A 17,029-nucleotide genomic window follows, 5' to 3' on the forward strand; every position below is an offset into this window, starting at 1 on the left:
TGAAGGCAGCCTTCATTGTTTAAACGTTTCTACCATGAACATAAAGCAAAGATGTGTAATATATGGGGTTTCAAAATACAGTTCATGTATGCATGTTTACTCCTTTATATAACCAATCAAATTATAGACCTTGATTGGAGAACCTTCTTTAATTGTACATTTCCAGGCATCAGTGAGAACAGATTCATGATGGTTCTTTTGAAATTCTCTTCTGCGGTTTTCAACCAGAAGTGTCTAGACCCTGCAGGGAGTCTCCGGCTCTGATCCTTCGAAGCCCAAATCCACTCATCTGTAAATTGTCGTGGATACCTGTTTGTCTGACTTGATTTGGGTTGAAGTGTGCTGAGTTTGTTCCAGGATTAAGTTTGGATGGTCGCGGGTTCAAATCCTAGGTTTGAGTGATTTCACCATTTGGCCCCTGAACGATGCTCTTAACCCCCCAGTTGTTTCAGGGACTGTCTGGCCCTGCCTTCTCAACAGAATGCCGCTTAGGATAAATGCATCTAAGTAAATGAAATGTAAATGGAAAAAAGCCATAGGGAAGTATAGCAAGAAGTGGTTCCTGATAATCATACAGACTCCAGTAGTTCCTCAAATCGTTCATGGGTCTAAATTCCCTAATATGCCGCTGAGATGTTTTGTGCGTATTATTGATACCGTGTGATTATTTGATGAAAATGTAAAGGTTCCTCTTCACAAAACCCTGTAAGCTAAGCGAAACTCTGCTTGTCTGGAGTATGAAGCCTAAAATTACACGGAAAGTGGGTCTGTTGGGGGTGGAGGGATGGCCGCGTTTGGGCCTGAGTGCAGCGGGACTGGCGGCCAAATGCAACGGCATCACTGACGCACTCCCTTGCCGTAGTGGGGGTGGGGGGTGGTTGCCACAGCAAGAGTAGACGATCCCCTTTCTATCTCTCAGGGTGCCCCCCTCCCCAATCATAGCTCCACATTTAGCATTGTGAAAGAAGCGACGTATGACCCCAACCCCCACCTCTGTCACCTTTTATGGTTAAAACATGCGAGGAATCTGAAGCACATGTCTGCTTCTGCCATGGTAAACAGGCACAAGGTTTTTTCCCTGGCTTTTCCCCCCAAGGAGTAGGGTGTGTGTGTGTGTGTGTGTGTGTGTGTGTGTGTGTGTGTGTGTGTGTATATATATATAATATAAAATATGGTCTGCATCTGTAACGTAGCATAATTATGTGTAAATGTGCAGATGAGAGGATTCAGTTTTGCGTTATCTATACTTAAGACCAGGGATCGTCAGCTTGCCCGTACGTAGACTACTGTGTCCGTGGCAAGCGGGGGCGGAGATTTCAGGTCCAGAGAGTACAAATCCAGACCAAGATTTTGTTTCAACCAACCAGTTGAGTATAAAGAGTCACAGTCACAGAGTGCTCAACTGGTTGGTTGAAACAAAATCTTGGTCTGGATTTGTACTCTCTGGACCTGGAATCTGTTCCTTCTCCTTGGGGAAAAGAAGCCTACGTAGGCTACGTTTTTGACTATTTTGTCAATGGTAAAAAATTGCATTTTGATCAGTGTCTGTCAGCATTTGCTATGGTGGTGGACCCCTGCTTTAAGACTGTATCTGAAGGCAAGCACTCCTGCCAGAAAGCACAGAGCGAGAACCATGGTCTGTGAATCTCTCGAATGACAAAAGGCAGGCCATTGTTTCAGTGGAGTAGCACTTCAATGGCAGAGTTACAAGAGGCTTGGCGGGAACTGGATCGAGGCAGGAGGCACAACAGAGGATAAGTACCCTTTGTCCCAGCCTCTTTCATTCAACTGGAGGGCCTTGATGTTTCAGGCTGTTTTACTAGACACGAGAGTCACTAGTGCAACACCGCGACAATAACATCTGATCTCAGTGACGCGGGGAGCCCAGGGAGGAATTATTGCATGCTGCTCCGCACGCGATCCAGAACGCATCGCGAGTGATTTACTTCGGCCAGAATTAGGCTTCCTTTTCTGTTCAGTGTCCCTCTTCCCACAAACATCTTTGGGTTTTAAGCTTCCAATTATTATATTTTTAATTGTCAAATTAGTACCGAATTTATGGGCAAACAGCAAGCCTCCTGTGGCACAATTCTTAGCCTTCAGATGTTTTATTTTCATGGAGGAAGATTTAAACTGCAATTTTTTTATAAAGTTTATCAGAATAATATGGTTTTAATCTTGATTTTATGTACTCTTTGTGCTTTGACTCAAAACCACCACCAGTGCTTTTTTTCTTTCTTTCAAGAATACCAGACTTGTTTGTTATGCTTGGAAGTTATGCTATATAATTTTATTTATGTAAATAATCCTGCTAGACTTGTGGGGACCTTGAGGCGCAAGCATCAGACAAAGCAGGAGCCAACACGTCAATTTTAATCACTCCATTCTCATCCAGATTCAGTTTAGTTTCGAACTCTCAGCTCAAAAATGACCCAAATGATATAAAATCTTAGTAGACCACCAGTGATTAAAGTCAGATTTCATGTTTAAAAGGCGCTGAACTGAAATGTCAAATCGGCTGTAATAATGTCATTCTTAGGACACGCTTTTTAACACGGTGTGACAGTAGGACCCTGGGAGCCTCCCAATCCCAGTTCCCCCCAGTCCTTAGAACAATAACAATAGCAAGCTTGTTCTCCATACAGTTTGTCCTAATTCTCATATTTCAGAGATCTGCATACCTTGTATATATTATGCATATGCGTATATCCATCCATCCATCCATCCATCCATTTTCCAAACCGCTTATCCTATTGGGTCGCGGGGGGTCCGGAGCCTATCCCGGAAGCAATGGGCACGAGGCAGGGAACAACCCAGGATGGGGGGCCAGCCCATCGCAGGGCACACGCACACACCAGTCACTCTCACATGCACACCTATGGGCAATTCAGCGACGCCAATCAGCCTCAGCATGTTTTTGGACTGTGGGAGGAAACCGGAGTACCCGGAGGAAACCCCACGACAACATGGGGAGAACATGCAAACTCCACACACATGTGACCCAGGCGGAGACTCGAACCCGGGTCCCAGAGGTGTGAGGCAGCAGTGCTAACCACTGCACCACCATGCCGCCCCCGCATATGCGTATATATAAAATGTATATGCTAGGCAGGCATGTGGGATATCCCCATGATATTGAAGGGTATCTACCATTTGCCACCTACCCAAATGCCTTCCTTTAGGTCGGCTGTTTCCTGTGGGTACAGGATGTGTTGTCTGGGGTGTCCTCATGTGTATTTGTTGTAAATAAGGAAAACATGGAGTCCCAGGTACTCGGGTGTTTTGGAAACTTAATTGGTATGTAGCTTTAATTAGGGACGTCTTGTTTAGAGAAATGATGTGTTTCTAAATGGCTGCTTTCTGAAAGCTCTCATTGGGCCTTCAGGAAGTCAAAACGTAGCTTGTCATTTTTTGCAGTTTATATGTGTTTGATGTTTGCATACTTTGGTACCACTGCGGTAGCAGCGACGATGGCAGTGTTGGGGGTTCTTCAGACTGACGTGTGCTTGGGATAGCCTGTTGTCAAAATGCACCACGTGCAGCTCTCGTGGGGGTGTCCTGTCCTCAAAATTATTTCGGAATGTCCAGGTGTCTGTCGTTCCCTGAGACTGGTGACTCTGACACGTTCTACATGCTGTGCTTTATTGTCTTTTTACAAATTTTAGCGATTCTCTTCTTTGGTCCTGGTCTTTGCTGTACTCCTACCCCCCCAGACACATTCAAACTTAGAGTGCCGTTCGGAAGACGAGGAGCTAAAATCAGGTCACAGGTTCCCAGGGGGAAGATCTTTCCAAGTGTGTGTGTGTGTATATACATGTGTGAGTGAGACAGTGTCCCAGATAAGCCCAAATTACCCACGCTTCTATCGTCGTCATCAGACTTATATGGATTAGCTTCTAAGGTTAGTGAGCCCCCACGATCAGTTATTAAAGAAAAGGAAAAAAAAACTCTGGGGTTTGAAGTGTTCAAAAGCCACAGCCTTGAATAGCTCAGATGAATGTGGAACAGTGTTCTGACTTTTGGAGAAAAGGATACATTCTTTCAGTGCACATTTTAGTCCTTAAGTCCCATGCATTTTAAGTTTGAATATGTATGTTTTAAGAAAGTTTTTATTTAACTTTTTTGATTGATTTTACTGCAGAATAACAAGTTGATGATGTGTTTTCCGAGAATGTATTGGAATTTTCCAGAATAGCATTTACACAGCATCTTACATGAAATATGTTATAAACACATTATTAACACAGTAGTAGTTAATAGTGCTCTGAAGGTTTTTCTTAAGTTAGAAAGTTCTTAGTCTTGCTTTTCAGTGCTGCACATGATCTGAAGTAAACAGCTTTTTCTGAAATGTGGCACTTCTTGCATTTTATATTTTCATATTAAGTTATTGACCTTACCATTCCTTGGATGAGTAATGCATTGCGTAATGCTTCAAATCAAGGTTTACAGTATTGGTTCATTTGATGTGATGGGCCATAATCGGTGTGGCTGTTTGAGATCACCGCCGTCTCCTGCCAAAACTGACCTAAGGCCACCCGCTTTTCTCCATTATAACGGAACAGTGAAGTCATGTTGGAAGAAGTGAGATTGAGGTTTTATGCATTTAACTGTTTATATCGAACAGGCCTTTTTCCATAATTAATAACATGAGGCATAGCTGTTTAGATTGAAATCTCATAGTAAGAATTAATAAATGTGATAGTAACAATTTATTGCTTAATTCCTTAATTTCAGGTTAAAATATGCAGTTGAATATTAAAGAAGAAATCATTCTTGATGGTTTGACAGTATGAAAAACATAACTAAGTGTAGATCCAGTTTTGCATGGAGACTTACCTGTGGATTGGACCTGTATCACCCGAAGCACAGAAAATGTGGTGGAGGGCACCCTGAGTGGGACCCTCGTCCATCATCCCAGTCCATCACAGGGCACACACTCACACACTGTCATACACTAAAGGTAATGTTTTAGTCCACTTTATATGAACTGCAGGTCTTTGGATGGTGGGAAGATGATGGTGATGCATACTGGCAGTCGCACCTACATTAAACTTGTGATCGGATGGTCACCAGTTTGAATCCCGTGGTTGGCAGTGTGGTCGCATAACCATTGGGCCCTAGAGCATAGGTCTTAATGGCAAAAACTGCACCAGGGATGTGGGAAAAATGGCTGAATCTGTTCTCTGACACTAGGGTTGAATCTCATTGGTATGTTTTTGTCTCGTAGGGGAGCAAGATGGGATGTGTGAAAAATAAAGAATTGCTGTGTAGCCATACTGAAAAAAGCACCAATTCGTTTCACATCATCTAAACTCCAACGTGATTCTTGAAGGACCACAACCTACCGAGAGAATGGGAAGCAGTCAGTATGTGCTGTGTGTTGAGTTCTCATACGGGTCCCGCAGACCATGTCGGCGGATGTCTGGCGTGGCATTCCCATTGAGATCATGGAGGAGTACTGTGAATGAAGAGTCTTGAGGGGGTGGTATCTCCTTTGTCTTCACACCCCTCCCCAAACAGCTGGCAGTCTCAAAGCACATAGAGCCAGAGTGTGAAACAGTAACAGAAACTCACAGCCTATGCGATGATGGGGCCAGTGTGGAGCTTAGCTGGTTAGGATGCTGTATCTGTGATCAGAAGGTTGTCTGTTCAAATCCCATGGCGGGTAAAGGTGATTTCGACACTGGGCCCTTGAGTGAGGCCCTTAAATCAGAGTTGCTCCAAGGATTGTCTGACTTTGCTTTCTCAGAAGTGACGTCACTTTGGATTAAAGTGCCTGGTAAATAATTTAAATGAAGTAAAAATGTACTCAAAGTCACAGCTTGATATACTGGTGTGTCATGCATTTTAAAGGGGGGCTAGATCTCGTCTACAAGGCCCATGTGTCTTATCTGCGGGATCAGTGATTGAAATCGTGGGAATATTTAAGTGTGCACACTTTGTGTGGCGGTAACTTCACAGGCCTGAAGCCACATGTATACCCTGAGTGTCCAACGTTCATGCGAGTTGTGGATCTTCTGTAGTCCGAGCTCAGAAAAAGCCCTCTCACACCTTTCCGTTCTGTTTTCTTTGTAGCCCCCGAGAGGTGAAAGAGTCAGCTGTCCCCACTCCCCCCCACCTCCACTGTGGTTTAGCTTTCAAAGCCCCGTAATGGATCCTTAAACACATCTCCCTGAGCTTGACGGCTGGGTTAGCAGCTTCCTCTGGTCCAAGCCCGCAGGTTCCCAATGACACAGGGTTGCCAGGGGGTGTCAAACTGGCCTTTTCCAATCACTTTTTTCAGCACAGAGTTATGTGTGGCCCTCCCCAACAACAAAAAAGAAAATTCTGACCTTGAATACCTGTCTGGTATTTCTGTTACATCACCCATGATGACCTTCCCCGATGGCCTTGGCGTCTTTCCACAGGCTGAATCAATGGCATGTTCAGCCTTCGTGGACTGTTGTGTCCTCAGAAGAAACAGCAGGTCAGATTCTTTGCATGTTTTTAATAGGACACCCGGATGCAGCTTTGCTTCGTGGGGCTGTGCCCCACCCTGGGCGCTTACTAAATGCGGCCTGCATTTCCTTATCAGCACTATACTCAGAGGGTATGATAACTGGGCTGTGCCCCTAACGGACCGATGATCCTTCTCATCTGACCACCTCGTTCTCCAGTGAATACTTACCTGGCAGGGGAGATACCATGATCATGAAGGTGGTTCACCCAGAGTGAGGCCCACAATTGCACTGTGGCTGTGCTGACCCCTGCCAATTCCCCGAATGTGGGAATCTCCACTGCATAATTTCTGGTAGTGGGGGGCTGCGCTCGCGTGCTCCCCTGATTTTTTTTTTTTCCATTTTTATTTTTTTGTGGGCAGTGGTGTCTTAATGGTTAGGGACGCGCACTTGTAATTGAAAGATTGCAGGTTCGAATCCCCGACCAGCAACGCACCATTGAGGTACCCTGAGCAAGGTACCGCCCGCAAGCACTGCTCCCCGGGCGCTGGATTAGCTGCCCTCTGCTGTGTCACGATGTCACATATGGCTTAAATGCAGAGGATACATTTCGTTGTTGTGCACTGTGTGCTGTGGTGTGTAAACAATGACAGTTAATCACTAAATTCTTTTTCTATTCTAAATTCTATTGAGATTCATTAGTTTCTCCCTCAAAGGCTGTGCAATTAGCTCAAAGCAGCAACCAGTGTTTCTCCAGATCGCCACGCTATTTCGCTGAGGGATTTAGTAGAATTATAACCCCCAGCTCACTCTTAACATTTTGCATAATAACTAGTACTATAAGCCTATAATCTGTGAAAATATTGAAACCAATGAAATTCAATTAACAGGTTTAAATGAATTCCATGAAATGTATTTTAAAGGGGGTAATGAAATGAAATCATTCTTGCCATCTGTGCAAGTACCAGTACAGGTATGTTTAGAATACTTCTTTTCACATATCCCATAATGCTCTCCTTTGAGACAAGGTGAAAGTGAAGTTTGGGGTGCGAGCACAGAGACAGACGACATTTCTCAGACAGTCACACATCCTCAAGCAAGGCCTCTAACCCCCAGCTCCATGGGCATCACTGGAGGTGGCTGCCATTTGCTGGCAAGCTTGCTCTCACCTACGTATGTATCTGTGTCGCGGAGAGCAAGATCGGGTAGGCAAAAAAGGAAATTTCCCCATGGTGATCAATGAAGTACCATTATTAACATTTTTATTCTGCTGAGGATTGGGATTCAAACCGGCAACCTTTTGATTACAGGCACAGAGGCCTAATCCACTGAGCGCCAAACCATCCCCCGACCACAGAATAGAATGGAGGTTTGGAATATGTTCTTCTCATTAATACTCGGGGCGTAGCTAAGTGAATATTTCACACACATAGCATGAGAACGGACAACTTGGCCCAAGCTGATTTCTTAGGATTCAAACGTTGGTTCCAAACACCAGAGATGAACTTGGGCTTCACGCTGCTGTTCTCCGCCACGTGTGACCGAAGCACGCCACCGCGGTCGAGACCGTCGTTATGTTAAGCTCACGTTTATGAGCTCGGGCTTGTCCTTCACGTTTCCCTCCCCTCCAGATGACCTAAGCCGTTGCTCTGAGTCAGTTTATGTTCGTTTTTCAGTCAATGGAAAAGATTTATGAACATTTAAAACAACTAAGTGCCCTCGAACTGCACCGCACACATTCGGCTATAGAGATACAGGATTTATTTCCACTTAAATTCCACTTAATGCATATAATGGACCAGAACAGTGCTAAGGGCACTAAAATAAGGTGTGCACTTTTTTGAGAGTTTGTTTATAAATCAGCGATAATTTCACATTAAACTTTTACAGCCTTTGTTTTCTTTCTAATTATGTTTTTCTTTTTTTGTGGGTTGTAATAAATCAAAATCTGAAATGATCTTCAGGCTATTTGCATAGTACTTGCATTTTAAGTGGGAAAATGTCGTTCATGAATTTCCTTCGAAGCTTTGTTGGATACCTCAAAAAATTGTTTTGAATCTTGTTTGCATCAATAAATTGACGTCTTCCCAGTGTAGGTGACCTAAGTCCTGGTGTATCTGTGAATTTGTCCCCTTATCCTCATTGTTGTTGACCGTTATAAACCGTTCTTGGGAAGGTCGGTTTGCTTGGACCTGAATGTCCAAGTCTAGAGAACTTGATGGTCCCAGGATGCTGAATTTCAGTTCAGGATCAGTTCAAGGAAGATGAGCATGCAAGAAAATCAGAGGTGATCAGCATAAACTCATACTTGATTGAACAGAAGTCCTTTGTTTCCTATATAATTTTACTTTAAAATGTCTTTGGACAGTTGCACACATCATGCATAAATAGCCATGAATTAGAGTTCATTTCTACGCGGATGGATGGATGGATGGATGGATGGATGGATGGATGGATGGATGGATGGGTGCCTTACATGAGTGCATGTACTGACAGCCCCCCCACCACTTTGATCTGCAGAAAAGGCGGAGGCGCATCGACCGGAGCATGATTGGTGAGCCCACTAACTTCGTGCACACGGCACATGTGGGATCAGGAGACCTCTTCAGCGGCATGAACTCTGTGAGTGTAAAAGTGGGCCGGGCACCTCAGAGACGTTATTAACCCTGACAACTGCAGGTAAAGGGTCAGGGGAGGCCCAGGAGTGCATTTAAACCCCAGCAGGACAATGGGGACTGCTGCCAAACACACCCTCATAACTCCGACACACCCAAGAGAGATCCCAAACGCGTATTTCACTATAAACCTGGCGTGTTTTCTTCTCCATACATCTTGGTAGGATTTTTCCCTCACAGTTATTAGAATACCAAGAGCTTTACCTCACAATGGTAGATGGAGCCCATGCTCTGCTGATGCCTTCCTTTGTGACACTTTGGTGTCCCTCCTACAGGTGAACTCGATCCAGAACCAAATGCAGTCGAAAGGCGGCTACGGCAGCGAGGCCATGCCCGTCAGCGTCCAGATGCAGCTGGTGGACACTAAGGCAGGATAACTCGGAGAGCGCTGGTGGTAAGAGGCCAAGCAGAGCCACTGGCATCTGTGACCCCTTAAACTGTGATTAAAATCTCACAGCTGGCAGTCAAGTACAAAAAAGCAACTTGCATTTGTGCCCACTTTTACAGCTAGATATTGTGCTGGTGTTCTGGGTCCTTTTTGTTTTTTAAAGGTGGGAGGCCATACATTTTTAAGCAGAGACAAATTTCATACAGAGTGGCCAACCTTACCATTAGCCAATGAATAGGTGAGTGACAGAAGAAGGAGCATTCTGGGTGCCAATCAGCTTTCAGCGGGGCCAGTGCCCCTGTGACCCCACCCCTCCTGGAATGATTCAGGTTACATCCTTTTCCCTGTGGTTCCACAATTGGATCCCTTGCAGGGAACCTGCCTACCTTTTAGCCTACAAGTCTGTGTGCTACACAAATAAATAAACACAATGGTTGATGATTCCAGTCGATTATTCTAAGTAGTCCCTGCCGCCTAGTATGAAGATCTTCCATGTGGCTAAAAGCTCAGTCCCGGAACTGAAGACTTCTCAGGACCATCTTGCATCACAATGCTTATACCGGTTAATAAATTGCATTAATTTATTATTAATGCTTGCGATTGTAACATCTGCCAAGTAAATATATAAGTGCCAGACTCCAGTAATCACAGTATGTAGCTCAGTGGGTTAGGGTGCTGTGCTTGTGATCGGAAGGTCACGGGTTCACATCCTGTGCTTGGCTGGGTGATTTCTCAATTGGACCCTCAAACAAGTGGTTTATTTGTATAAATGCGTCTGCTAACTAAATGTAAGCACGCCTTTATTTTGTCTCCGCAGCTACCTTCTAATCATCTTATTTCGTCATCCTTGCCCCCTTTCTCGTCCCTCTTGCCCTCGGCGGTCACACTTCACCATCCCCCCTCCAGCTGCGAGACGAGAATCGACACACCACGCCTCAACCAAACACACGTGCACACGCACATGGACTGATCCGCACTCCTCTGAAAAATGGCCGCTCTCAGTGGCCGGGCGCAGCTCCAGGGCCCGAAACCATGGCCTGCTTGCTCCTCCACACTGGTACCGGCCCGGCTCCACCCAATCCAGCCCGTATGCCCGCATGGTCCTCATCTCTGCAAGCGCAGATGCTTTTTCTGTAATTTGCCCTGATCGTTAATTTATTTTATTTTAATTATTAGCAGTGATAACACTTGAAACTCCAGAACCGAAAAATACATTTTTTTATTATTTGACCTGTGGTAGATGTTGATCATGGGCATGAGCTGCAGCCTAGAGCTGACAGATGCCTGTTGCTAGAGAATAAAGCATTTTTATTTTATTTTTTCGCACTTTTTTGTCTGACAAGAAGTATATTTCAGCTGTGGCAAATTTTATACTGCTCCATATGAAAAATAGGTTACTTCGCTGTTAACTCTCTCAAATCCTCATTCATATTTTTTTTTTAATAATTGTAAAAATAACTGATGTTGAAATGACATATCTGGCATTTCACTCCACATCCTGCTGTAAGTGTCTCCGTAAAATCGATCCCAGCGATCCCAAGCTGTGAATTGTGTACGCTGTGCAGTAACGTGTTAGACGTAGTTAGCATGGTCGCTCCCTGTGCTGTTGTGGCAACGATGCTCGCACGACGTTTCGTTTTATCGGTATTTCGCCAGACCCCAGCTCACAGTTCTCGCGGCGTGACCCCCATGGCCGGGGGCAGGGTCTACCGATTTTTGAACTTTTGCACATTTTATAACGAAGCCTTACGGCACATGTCATCTTTTCCTCTTTGATGTACCCGGGGCCCCCTTACGACTGCTGGGCCGGCTCTGCTAGCTATGTGAGGACACGTCAGTATGTTTATCGGCAACAAAAACAAGGTTACCTTTCTATCATTGCATATGGACATTTTTTTTCTCAGGTCAAAAAACATATTTTCACCTACATTAAATGCAAGGTATACATGACATAATATTGCACTGTTTTCTAATACTGAAATACAAAAAAGAACCAAGGAACGTTTAAAAATAATAATACGAATGATAAAAGTTCAAAAAATTGAACTCTTACTATGGTATTTTAATGCTGGAACCTTTTAACAAGCTGTAAAGGAACCATAAAGTTACTATGTACATACTATTTGAAAACATGTTCTGGAAATAAATAAATATATATTGGACAAATTTTAAAATAGTTTTCTAATTCAGTTGAATTGGTCACTGCATCTGGGATTCAGTGTTTCTCAGTAGCCATGTCTAAATAGTGTTCGCTTCAGTCGTGTTGATCCACAGCTACACCCTAACTACACCACGCCTGCAGTGGCTGTTGTCACCCATCATCCTGTCATCTTCCATCTCAAGTGCTTATGTTTGTAAATACTGTACTACTTGTTTCTACAGCCTGGGGTAAATTATTTGCCTTTTTTATTTTTATTGTTATTATTTGCAGTTTGTAAGGGGGGAAATGTAATATTTTCTACACTATGGTGTATTTCAGCTTAAGAGGACAGAATTTGGCAATATTTATTGTTTACCAGTGACAGAAGTGTTTCAGACAGAAACAGGAGGGATGAATGTGCCCTTCAACGGAGTCATGTTGAGTCACAAGGATAGTAACTGATACTGGTATGAAAAGCACAAATGAACAATACTGTTAGCAGTATAATTAATATTAATCTATATATACACCTGCATACTTAATGTATATCAACTAAAAACATTGTAATACTGTCATATCTTGCCACTAATGAATTTCAACATCAGGGAATTCACCCATATCAATGAAGATGTTTATAGTAGTTAATGTTCTGCATATCAGAGTTTTGTACTCCCTTACATCCCATTCAGTGTTTTGCTTGTAGATTACCAAATTCTGTTGAAATAAATATTTTTTTTGATGTTATATGGTCTGCCTTACGTTGCATGTCTTGCTGTTTGCCATTGGTTCACAGATGTGGATTATCGTTTGGGCTGAATGATATTTTCCCAACATTAGTAACCAGAAAGCTTGTCCAAATGAGCATTGTTTGGTTACGTAGTTAATCTTGCTACTACTGGTGATTCAGACCTATTGTACCAAATTCTGGGATGTAGATCCCATCTCCGGTGCCACTTTACAATAAGGCTACCCATATAAAGGGTTTATGAATGGTTTATAATCTGATTATAAATTAGGTTATAACACTTATTAATAGACAATTTTAAACAAGTTATAACACAGTTTTCTTTTCATTAATGACTTACTCCCATTTACAAGTGGCAAAAGGGAGCCTTAGTGTAAAGTGGTACCTCATCTCCTAACTCTACTCTGCAAACAGGCAGATGCTCTGGAATTATGAGCAACATCTACAAAGCTCCTGAGACTTGGAAGCCACGAGATGACAAACGTCGTGGCCTTTGCCCGGGTTCCCCTGAGGAAGCTGGTCAGCTGATCGACAGAAGCAGAGGCACGAATGGAGCAGGATGAAGCTAAGAGACCAAGGATGCAACCAGAGGCTCCTGATCAAATATACATCACGGGTCAATATTACAAAAAGTAGCGTGAGAAAATCTAAGGAAGCTTTTCCTTGATATAGCGGTGGGTATGTTAAACAATCTCCACTCTTGGTTTTCATTTCAGATTTGAGTGCTGGATTAATGATCTCATTGAGTTTCGTAGCAGCACATTCAGCCCGTGGCTTGTGGAAAAAACATTAGGCGGGATGTATGTGCTGGGAACAGATCTGCAGCTTAAACCCAGTATTTATGCGTTCACGTCTTAACAGAAGTGGCCAGCCTTCAGTGGACCCTTCGGCTGCTTTTCCCCCCTCGCTCTACCCTCTAGTTTCCTTTATTCGCCCACAGCAGTTTCATGCATGCGGTTCCGGGGGTGGGGGTGGGCGGGGCGGGGGGGCGCTGATCTTGCCAGAAAGCTTCCTCTGCGGGTTGTGGATTACGAGCCACAACCTCACAGCTGGACAACGGAACGTTTGACCCGTCGACCTCTGGTGGTTCTGAGGCCTGGCCTGAGCATGTCCACGATCATGCAGCACTCTCACCAGTTTGGGATGCACACCAAGGACATTGGACGAGGGCACGGGGGCACCGACGGCCATCGGAGGGCAGATAATGAGTCTTCGGGACGGTGGTCTTGAATCAAACCAAAGTTTATTTGTCAGATACATAACAGTACAGCACACAGCAGAAGATGCAGGCAATGAAATGAGTTTCCCTGGGAGCCCTGTAAGGGTGAGAATAATAAAACAGAAAGAAAGTCACAATAATAGAATAAAATAAAGAGCAAAAAACTGCATTTTCATAATGCCTTTATAATGCATTCGTAGAACATTCATAAACAGCATGTAAGTATACCTTAAAATACATACCATATGGCTTTAATGTACATTAATTATAAATATATGATTAATAACCTGATAATAATGTACATGTAAGCTGTTGTAGTATGCTATATAGGTATTTTTTAATGCCACTTATGAATGTTCTAAGAATGCATTATAAAAGCATTATGAAGGCGCAGGTAATGTAAAGCATTACCAAAAATAAAAATCTGCAAATTGTCCATCCGAATAACCTGAGTAGCTCTAGAGAACATAGGTGTTCAAAAGTATGTCTTTAAGTAGAGGATTAGGGTTAATAAGACGAATGCCAACACCCAAACCGTACCAGGCTATCGGGTCTCTACGCGTACCAAGGGCGTCGTCGCCATGGATATAATGTGTCTTGGAATAAGTACGGCTTTCTGTGATGGGCGGCCAGCCATGCCACACCCAAGGCAACCTGTTAAAGACCTCGTTTCAAGGCATCCTGTTGTCTTCATTCCATATCAACCTAGAACCGTTTGTTGGAGAAAAATAGAGCTGAAATGGCTGGCCAGCTTCCAGTCTCCACAACTCTTCTGGGCCTCTTTGTGTTTGACTGATAGACGTGAAAACGAGTCTGAGGTTTGTCGCTCCACAGCTGCAAATTCCCTTTTAAACGGGAACTTCAGCCATGGAGATACACCAGAGTGGACAGGAAACGTCACACTGACGGCACATTGCTAGCCTTTTGTGACGCTGCTGTCCCCAAAGAAGCCTTTTCTCAAGTAGCATTGTGTCAGGAGACATGCATTGTCAGAACAGTGATTTAGTAAAAACCATCAGCCAGTTGGCTCAGGGTTATGATCATGACTGTTGTGATAAGGCGATCAAGATGTGGAGCAAGGTCACATGACACATTTTTGCCAAAAGCTTTTTCAGGCTTGACGCATCTACCGCATATTTCAAGCCACCGAACTCTTCGCTGTCTTTTGTTCCTCCAGGCCTTCACCACAAACGGGTGTCGCCAGGTGCGTTTACTCATGGAACGTGCTTAACGACTGGAGTAGCTGCTTTCAGACTATTTCTGGAGGCTCTTCACCAGTTCTGAACTTAAGAAAGTGACAGAAGGTCCGTAGGCATGTCTCAAGGAAAGATGTGTTCGTGTTTCTTTGAAAGGGTAGGCCTTTGATAATGAATGACGCGTCTTGTTTCCATTTTTTCCCAAGCTAATAGAATGTCTGTATTGCCAGGCAACGGGATGGACGGTGACGCATTTGTTGTTATGGACAAGCATTTACCGGGTGACAGATAGTGGCTCTCTTGTCTTTTTCCCTCAGATGCAATAGGAAGGGGACAGAACGTTATATCTTTATTACAGGTGTCAGTTTAGAAAAGTCACATCCTCTCTCATGGCCGATGAAACTGAATCTTTGTATTGTTCACTCTACTTTGAATATCAATAGTCTGTTCACTAATCTAATCCTTTGTTAATTTAGCTGTGGACTGTGACACGCTTGATGTAACCTTGGAACCATTTTGGTGTAATTTTTTTTGTTGGGGGAGGTGTCAGTTGTGTCCAGGTATTAGCCTGGGGTAAGTATTTGGCACAAAGTAGCATGATAAGAGGAGAGGTTAAAACAACGAAGCCTTTGCTTTGATGTCATGTGTATGTGCGTAAAATAAAGGGTGAGGGCACATTTATGCACGGAAAACATTTCAGACCAGCACAAATTTGTCAGGTCTGCCATGAAATGTCACAGATGCATAGGAACTGAGCCACCTCTATAGTCACAGATTTGGACTTTGCTTCTGTTCTGTTAGAGGCGCCAGCTTGCCTTCATTCTGATTTACTGTAGTCGGGGTGACGTCTGGTTTAAACGTGTGAGGATTCAGGCTGGATGCATATTAAGAAGTCGGCATCGTTCGTGGAAAGCAATTTTTTGTGTTACTGTTTTTTACATTTAAATAAAGCCTCCTGGTGTCCTGATGGAGCCCAACTCATGCTATCCCTCTTGCTTTCCAGCTGCTTGTCAGAAATCGCAGGCCATTGGCCTCCAGTTTACGGCAACGCATTAAAATCCATGAATAAAGCGTCTGATTCGGTTAGATCTGCACCGTGACGGTTGACAGCTCTATACCGATCATTGATGTGCTTCATGTTCCACCATCACTTGGAAACCAGTTTCTCTGAAATTTAACTCTGTTCTATCTGGGTGTCTAGCACACTTCATCTATCCGTCTGCGTGCACGGACCTCTGCCTCACAGATGTCCAAGTCATCTACTGGGCTTCCTCCATGCCTGTGCTACCAAAACTCAGTGCACCCGGAAATCAGCCACCTGTCTGGATCTCGGTCTCTGCAGGTGTGCACTGTCAACATCTCCTCCTCCCTTGGCTCCTGACACCCTCTTGGACGCTGCTTCTAGTCTGGCAAGCCAAGAAACGGTCTGCTGCTGTGAAACAATTCTGAACGTCGTCAGCTGCTGAGTTTCTGCTGGTCTTCTGCACAAGGCGCTCAGTGCTTGGGGCCAATTAAATAGTTTCTCCTCCCAGGACATCAACTCTCTCTCCATCTCTGCACAGAATGCTTCATCCATAGCCATACTCAGCTTCTGACTAGAATCTGTCTTTCTGTCGCAAGCTAATGATTAACTTTCTTAGGTTTTATCTCCACCCCGAGGAACTGATTACCCCTCTCTTCCAAGAACCCACTAGTGAGCACTTAAAATACCATTAGGGGCCAAGTCATGCTCATTATTTTTGATTTCATTTGTTCCTTTGACTGTAAGCTCTTCCGGCACGGTGCTCCAACACCTAATATAACCATTGCAAGCCCATCACTGAGGAACCACTTTAGTTGTCTTCAGTGGCATTCCTGAGGACTCTGCAAAGATAGGTGGATGAAGCATTCTGGACAGAAGAGCACAGCTCCTTCAACATCCCTGTCAAGACCTCTACAACCTCCATCTTGAAGTTATCCAAATGTTCCATGTATGAAGGGCTGAAAATTACCATCGTGGGTCTTTTTCATGCTGGGTCTTGGGCGGTGGCATGACCCCACCCCCCACCACCAAAACTAGAACTTCTGAATTATTCCTGAGCTTCAGGAACCTGAAAACCCAGCAACCTCAGGCTTCATTTCTGGCCAGATATTCTAAGGTCATGTGACATTGACCTGTTGTATGTCCTTTCAGCGTCTATACAGTTTTCCTGATTTATCACTTTACATGACTGTATCTATTATGTTCTT

The 17,029-nt window shown here is 44.0% G+C and overlaps 1 protein-coding gene and 1 non-coding gene across 3 annotated transcripts in view; both read left to right on the plus strand.

Moving 5' to 3' along the window:
• Positions 1 to 12,384, plus strand: part of cdc42se2 (CDC42 small effector 2) — a 32,043-nt gene extending 19,659 nt beyond the window's left edge. For both annotated transcript variants that reach the window (XM_049020986.1, XM_049020988.1), the window contains exons 3-5: positions 8,958 to 9,059; positions 9,388 to 9,506; positions 10,318 to 12,384. In XM_049020986.1, coding sequence (XP_048876943.1) covers positions 8,958 to 9,059; positions 9,388 to 9,489 — 204 coding nt within the window. In that variant the 3' untranslated portion in view covers positions 9,490 to 9,506; positions 10,318 to 12,384. The remainder of the gene's footprint in view (positions 1 to 8,957; positions 9,060 to 9,387; positions 9,507 to 10,317) is intronic.
• LOC125746911 (U1 spliceosomal RNA) lies at positions 6,660 to 6,822 on the plus strand. The gene has a single exon (XR_007399090.1). It is a non-coding gene; the product is annotated as a U1 spliceosomal RNA (small nuclear RNA).
• Positions 12,385 to 17,029: the final 4,645 nt, after the last annotated feature.

The sequence above is a fragment of the Brienomyrus brachyistius genome, chromosome 7 (assembly GCF_023856365.1).
Source record: "Brienomyrus brachyistius isolate T26 chromosome 7, BBRACH_0.4, whole genome shotgun sequence".
NCBI classification, from domain to species: Eukaryota; Metazoa; Chordata; class Actinopteri; order Osteoglossiformes; family Mormyridae; genus Brienomyrus; species Brienomyrus brachyistius.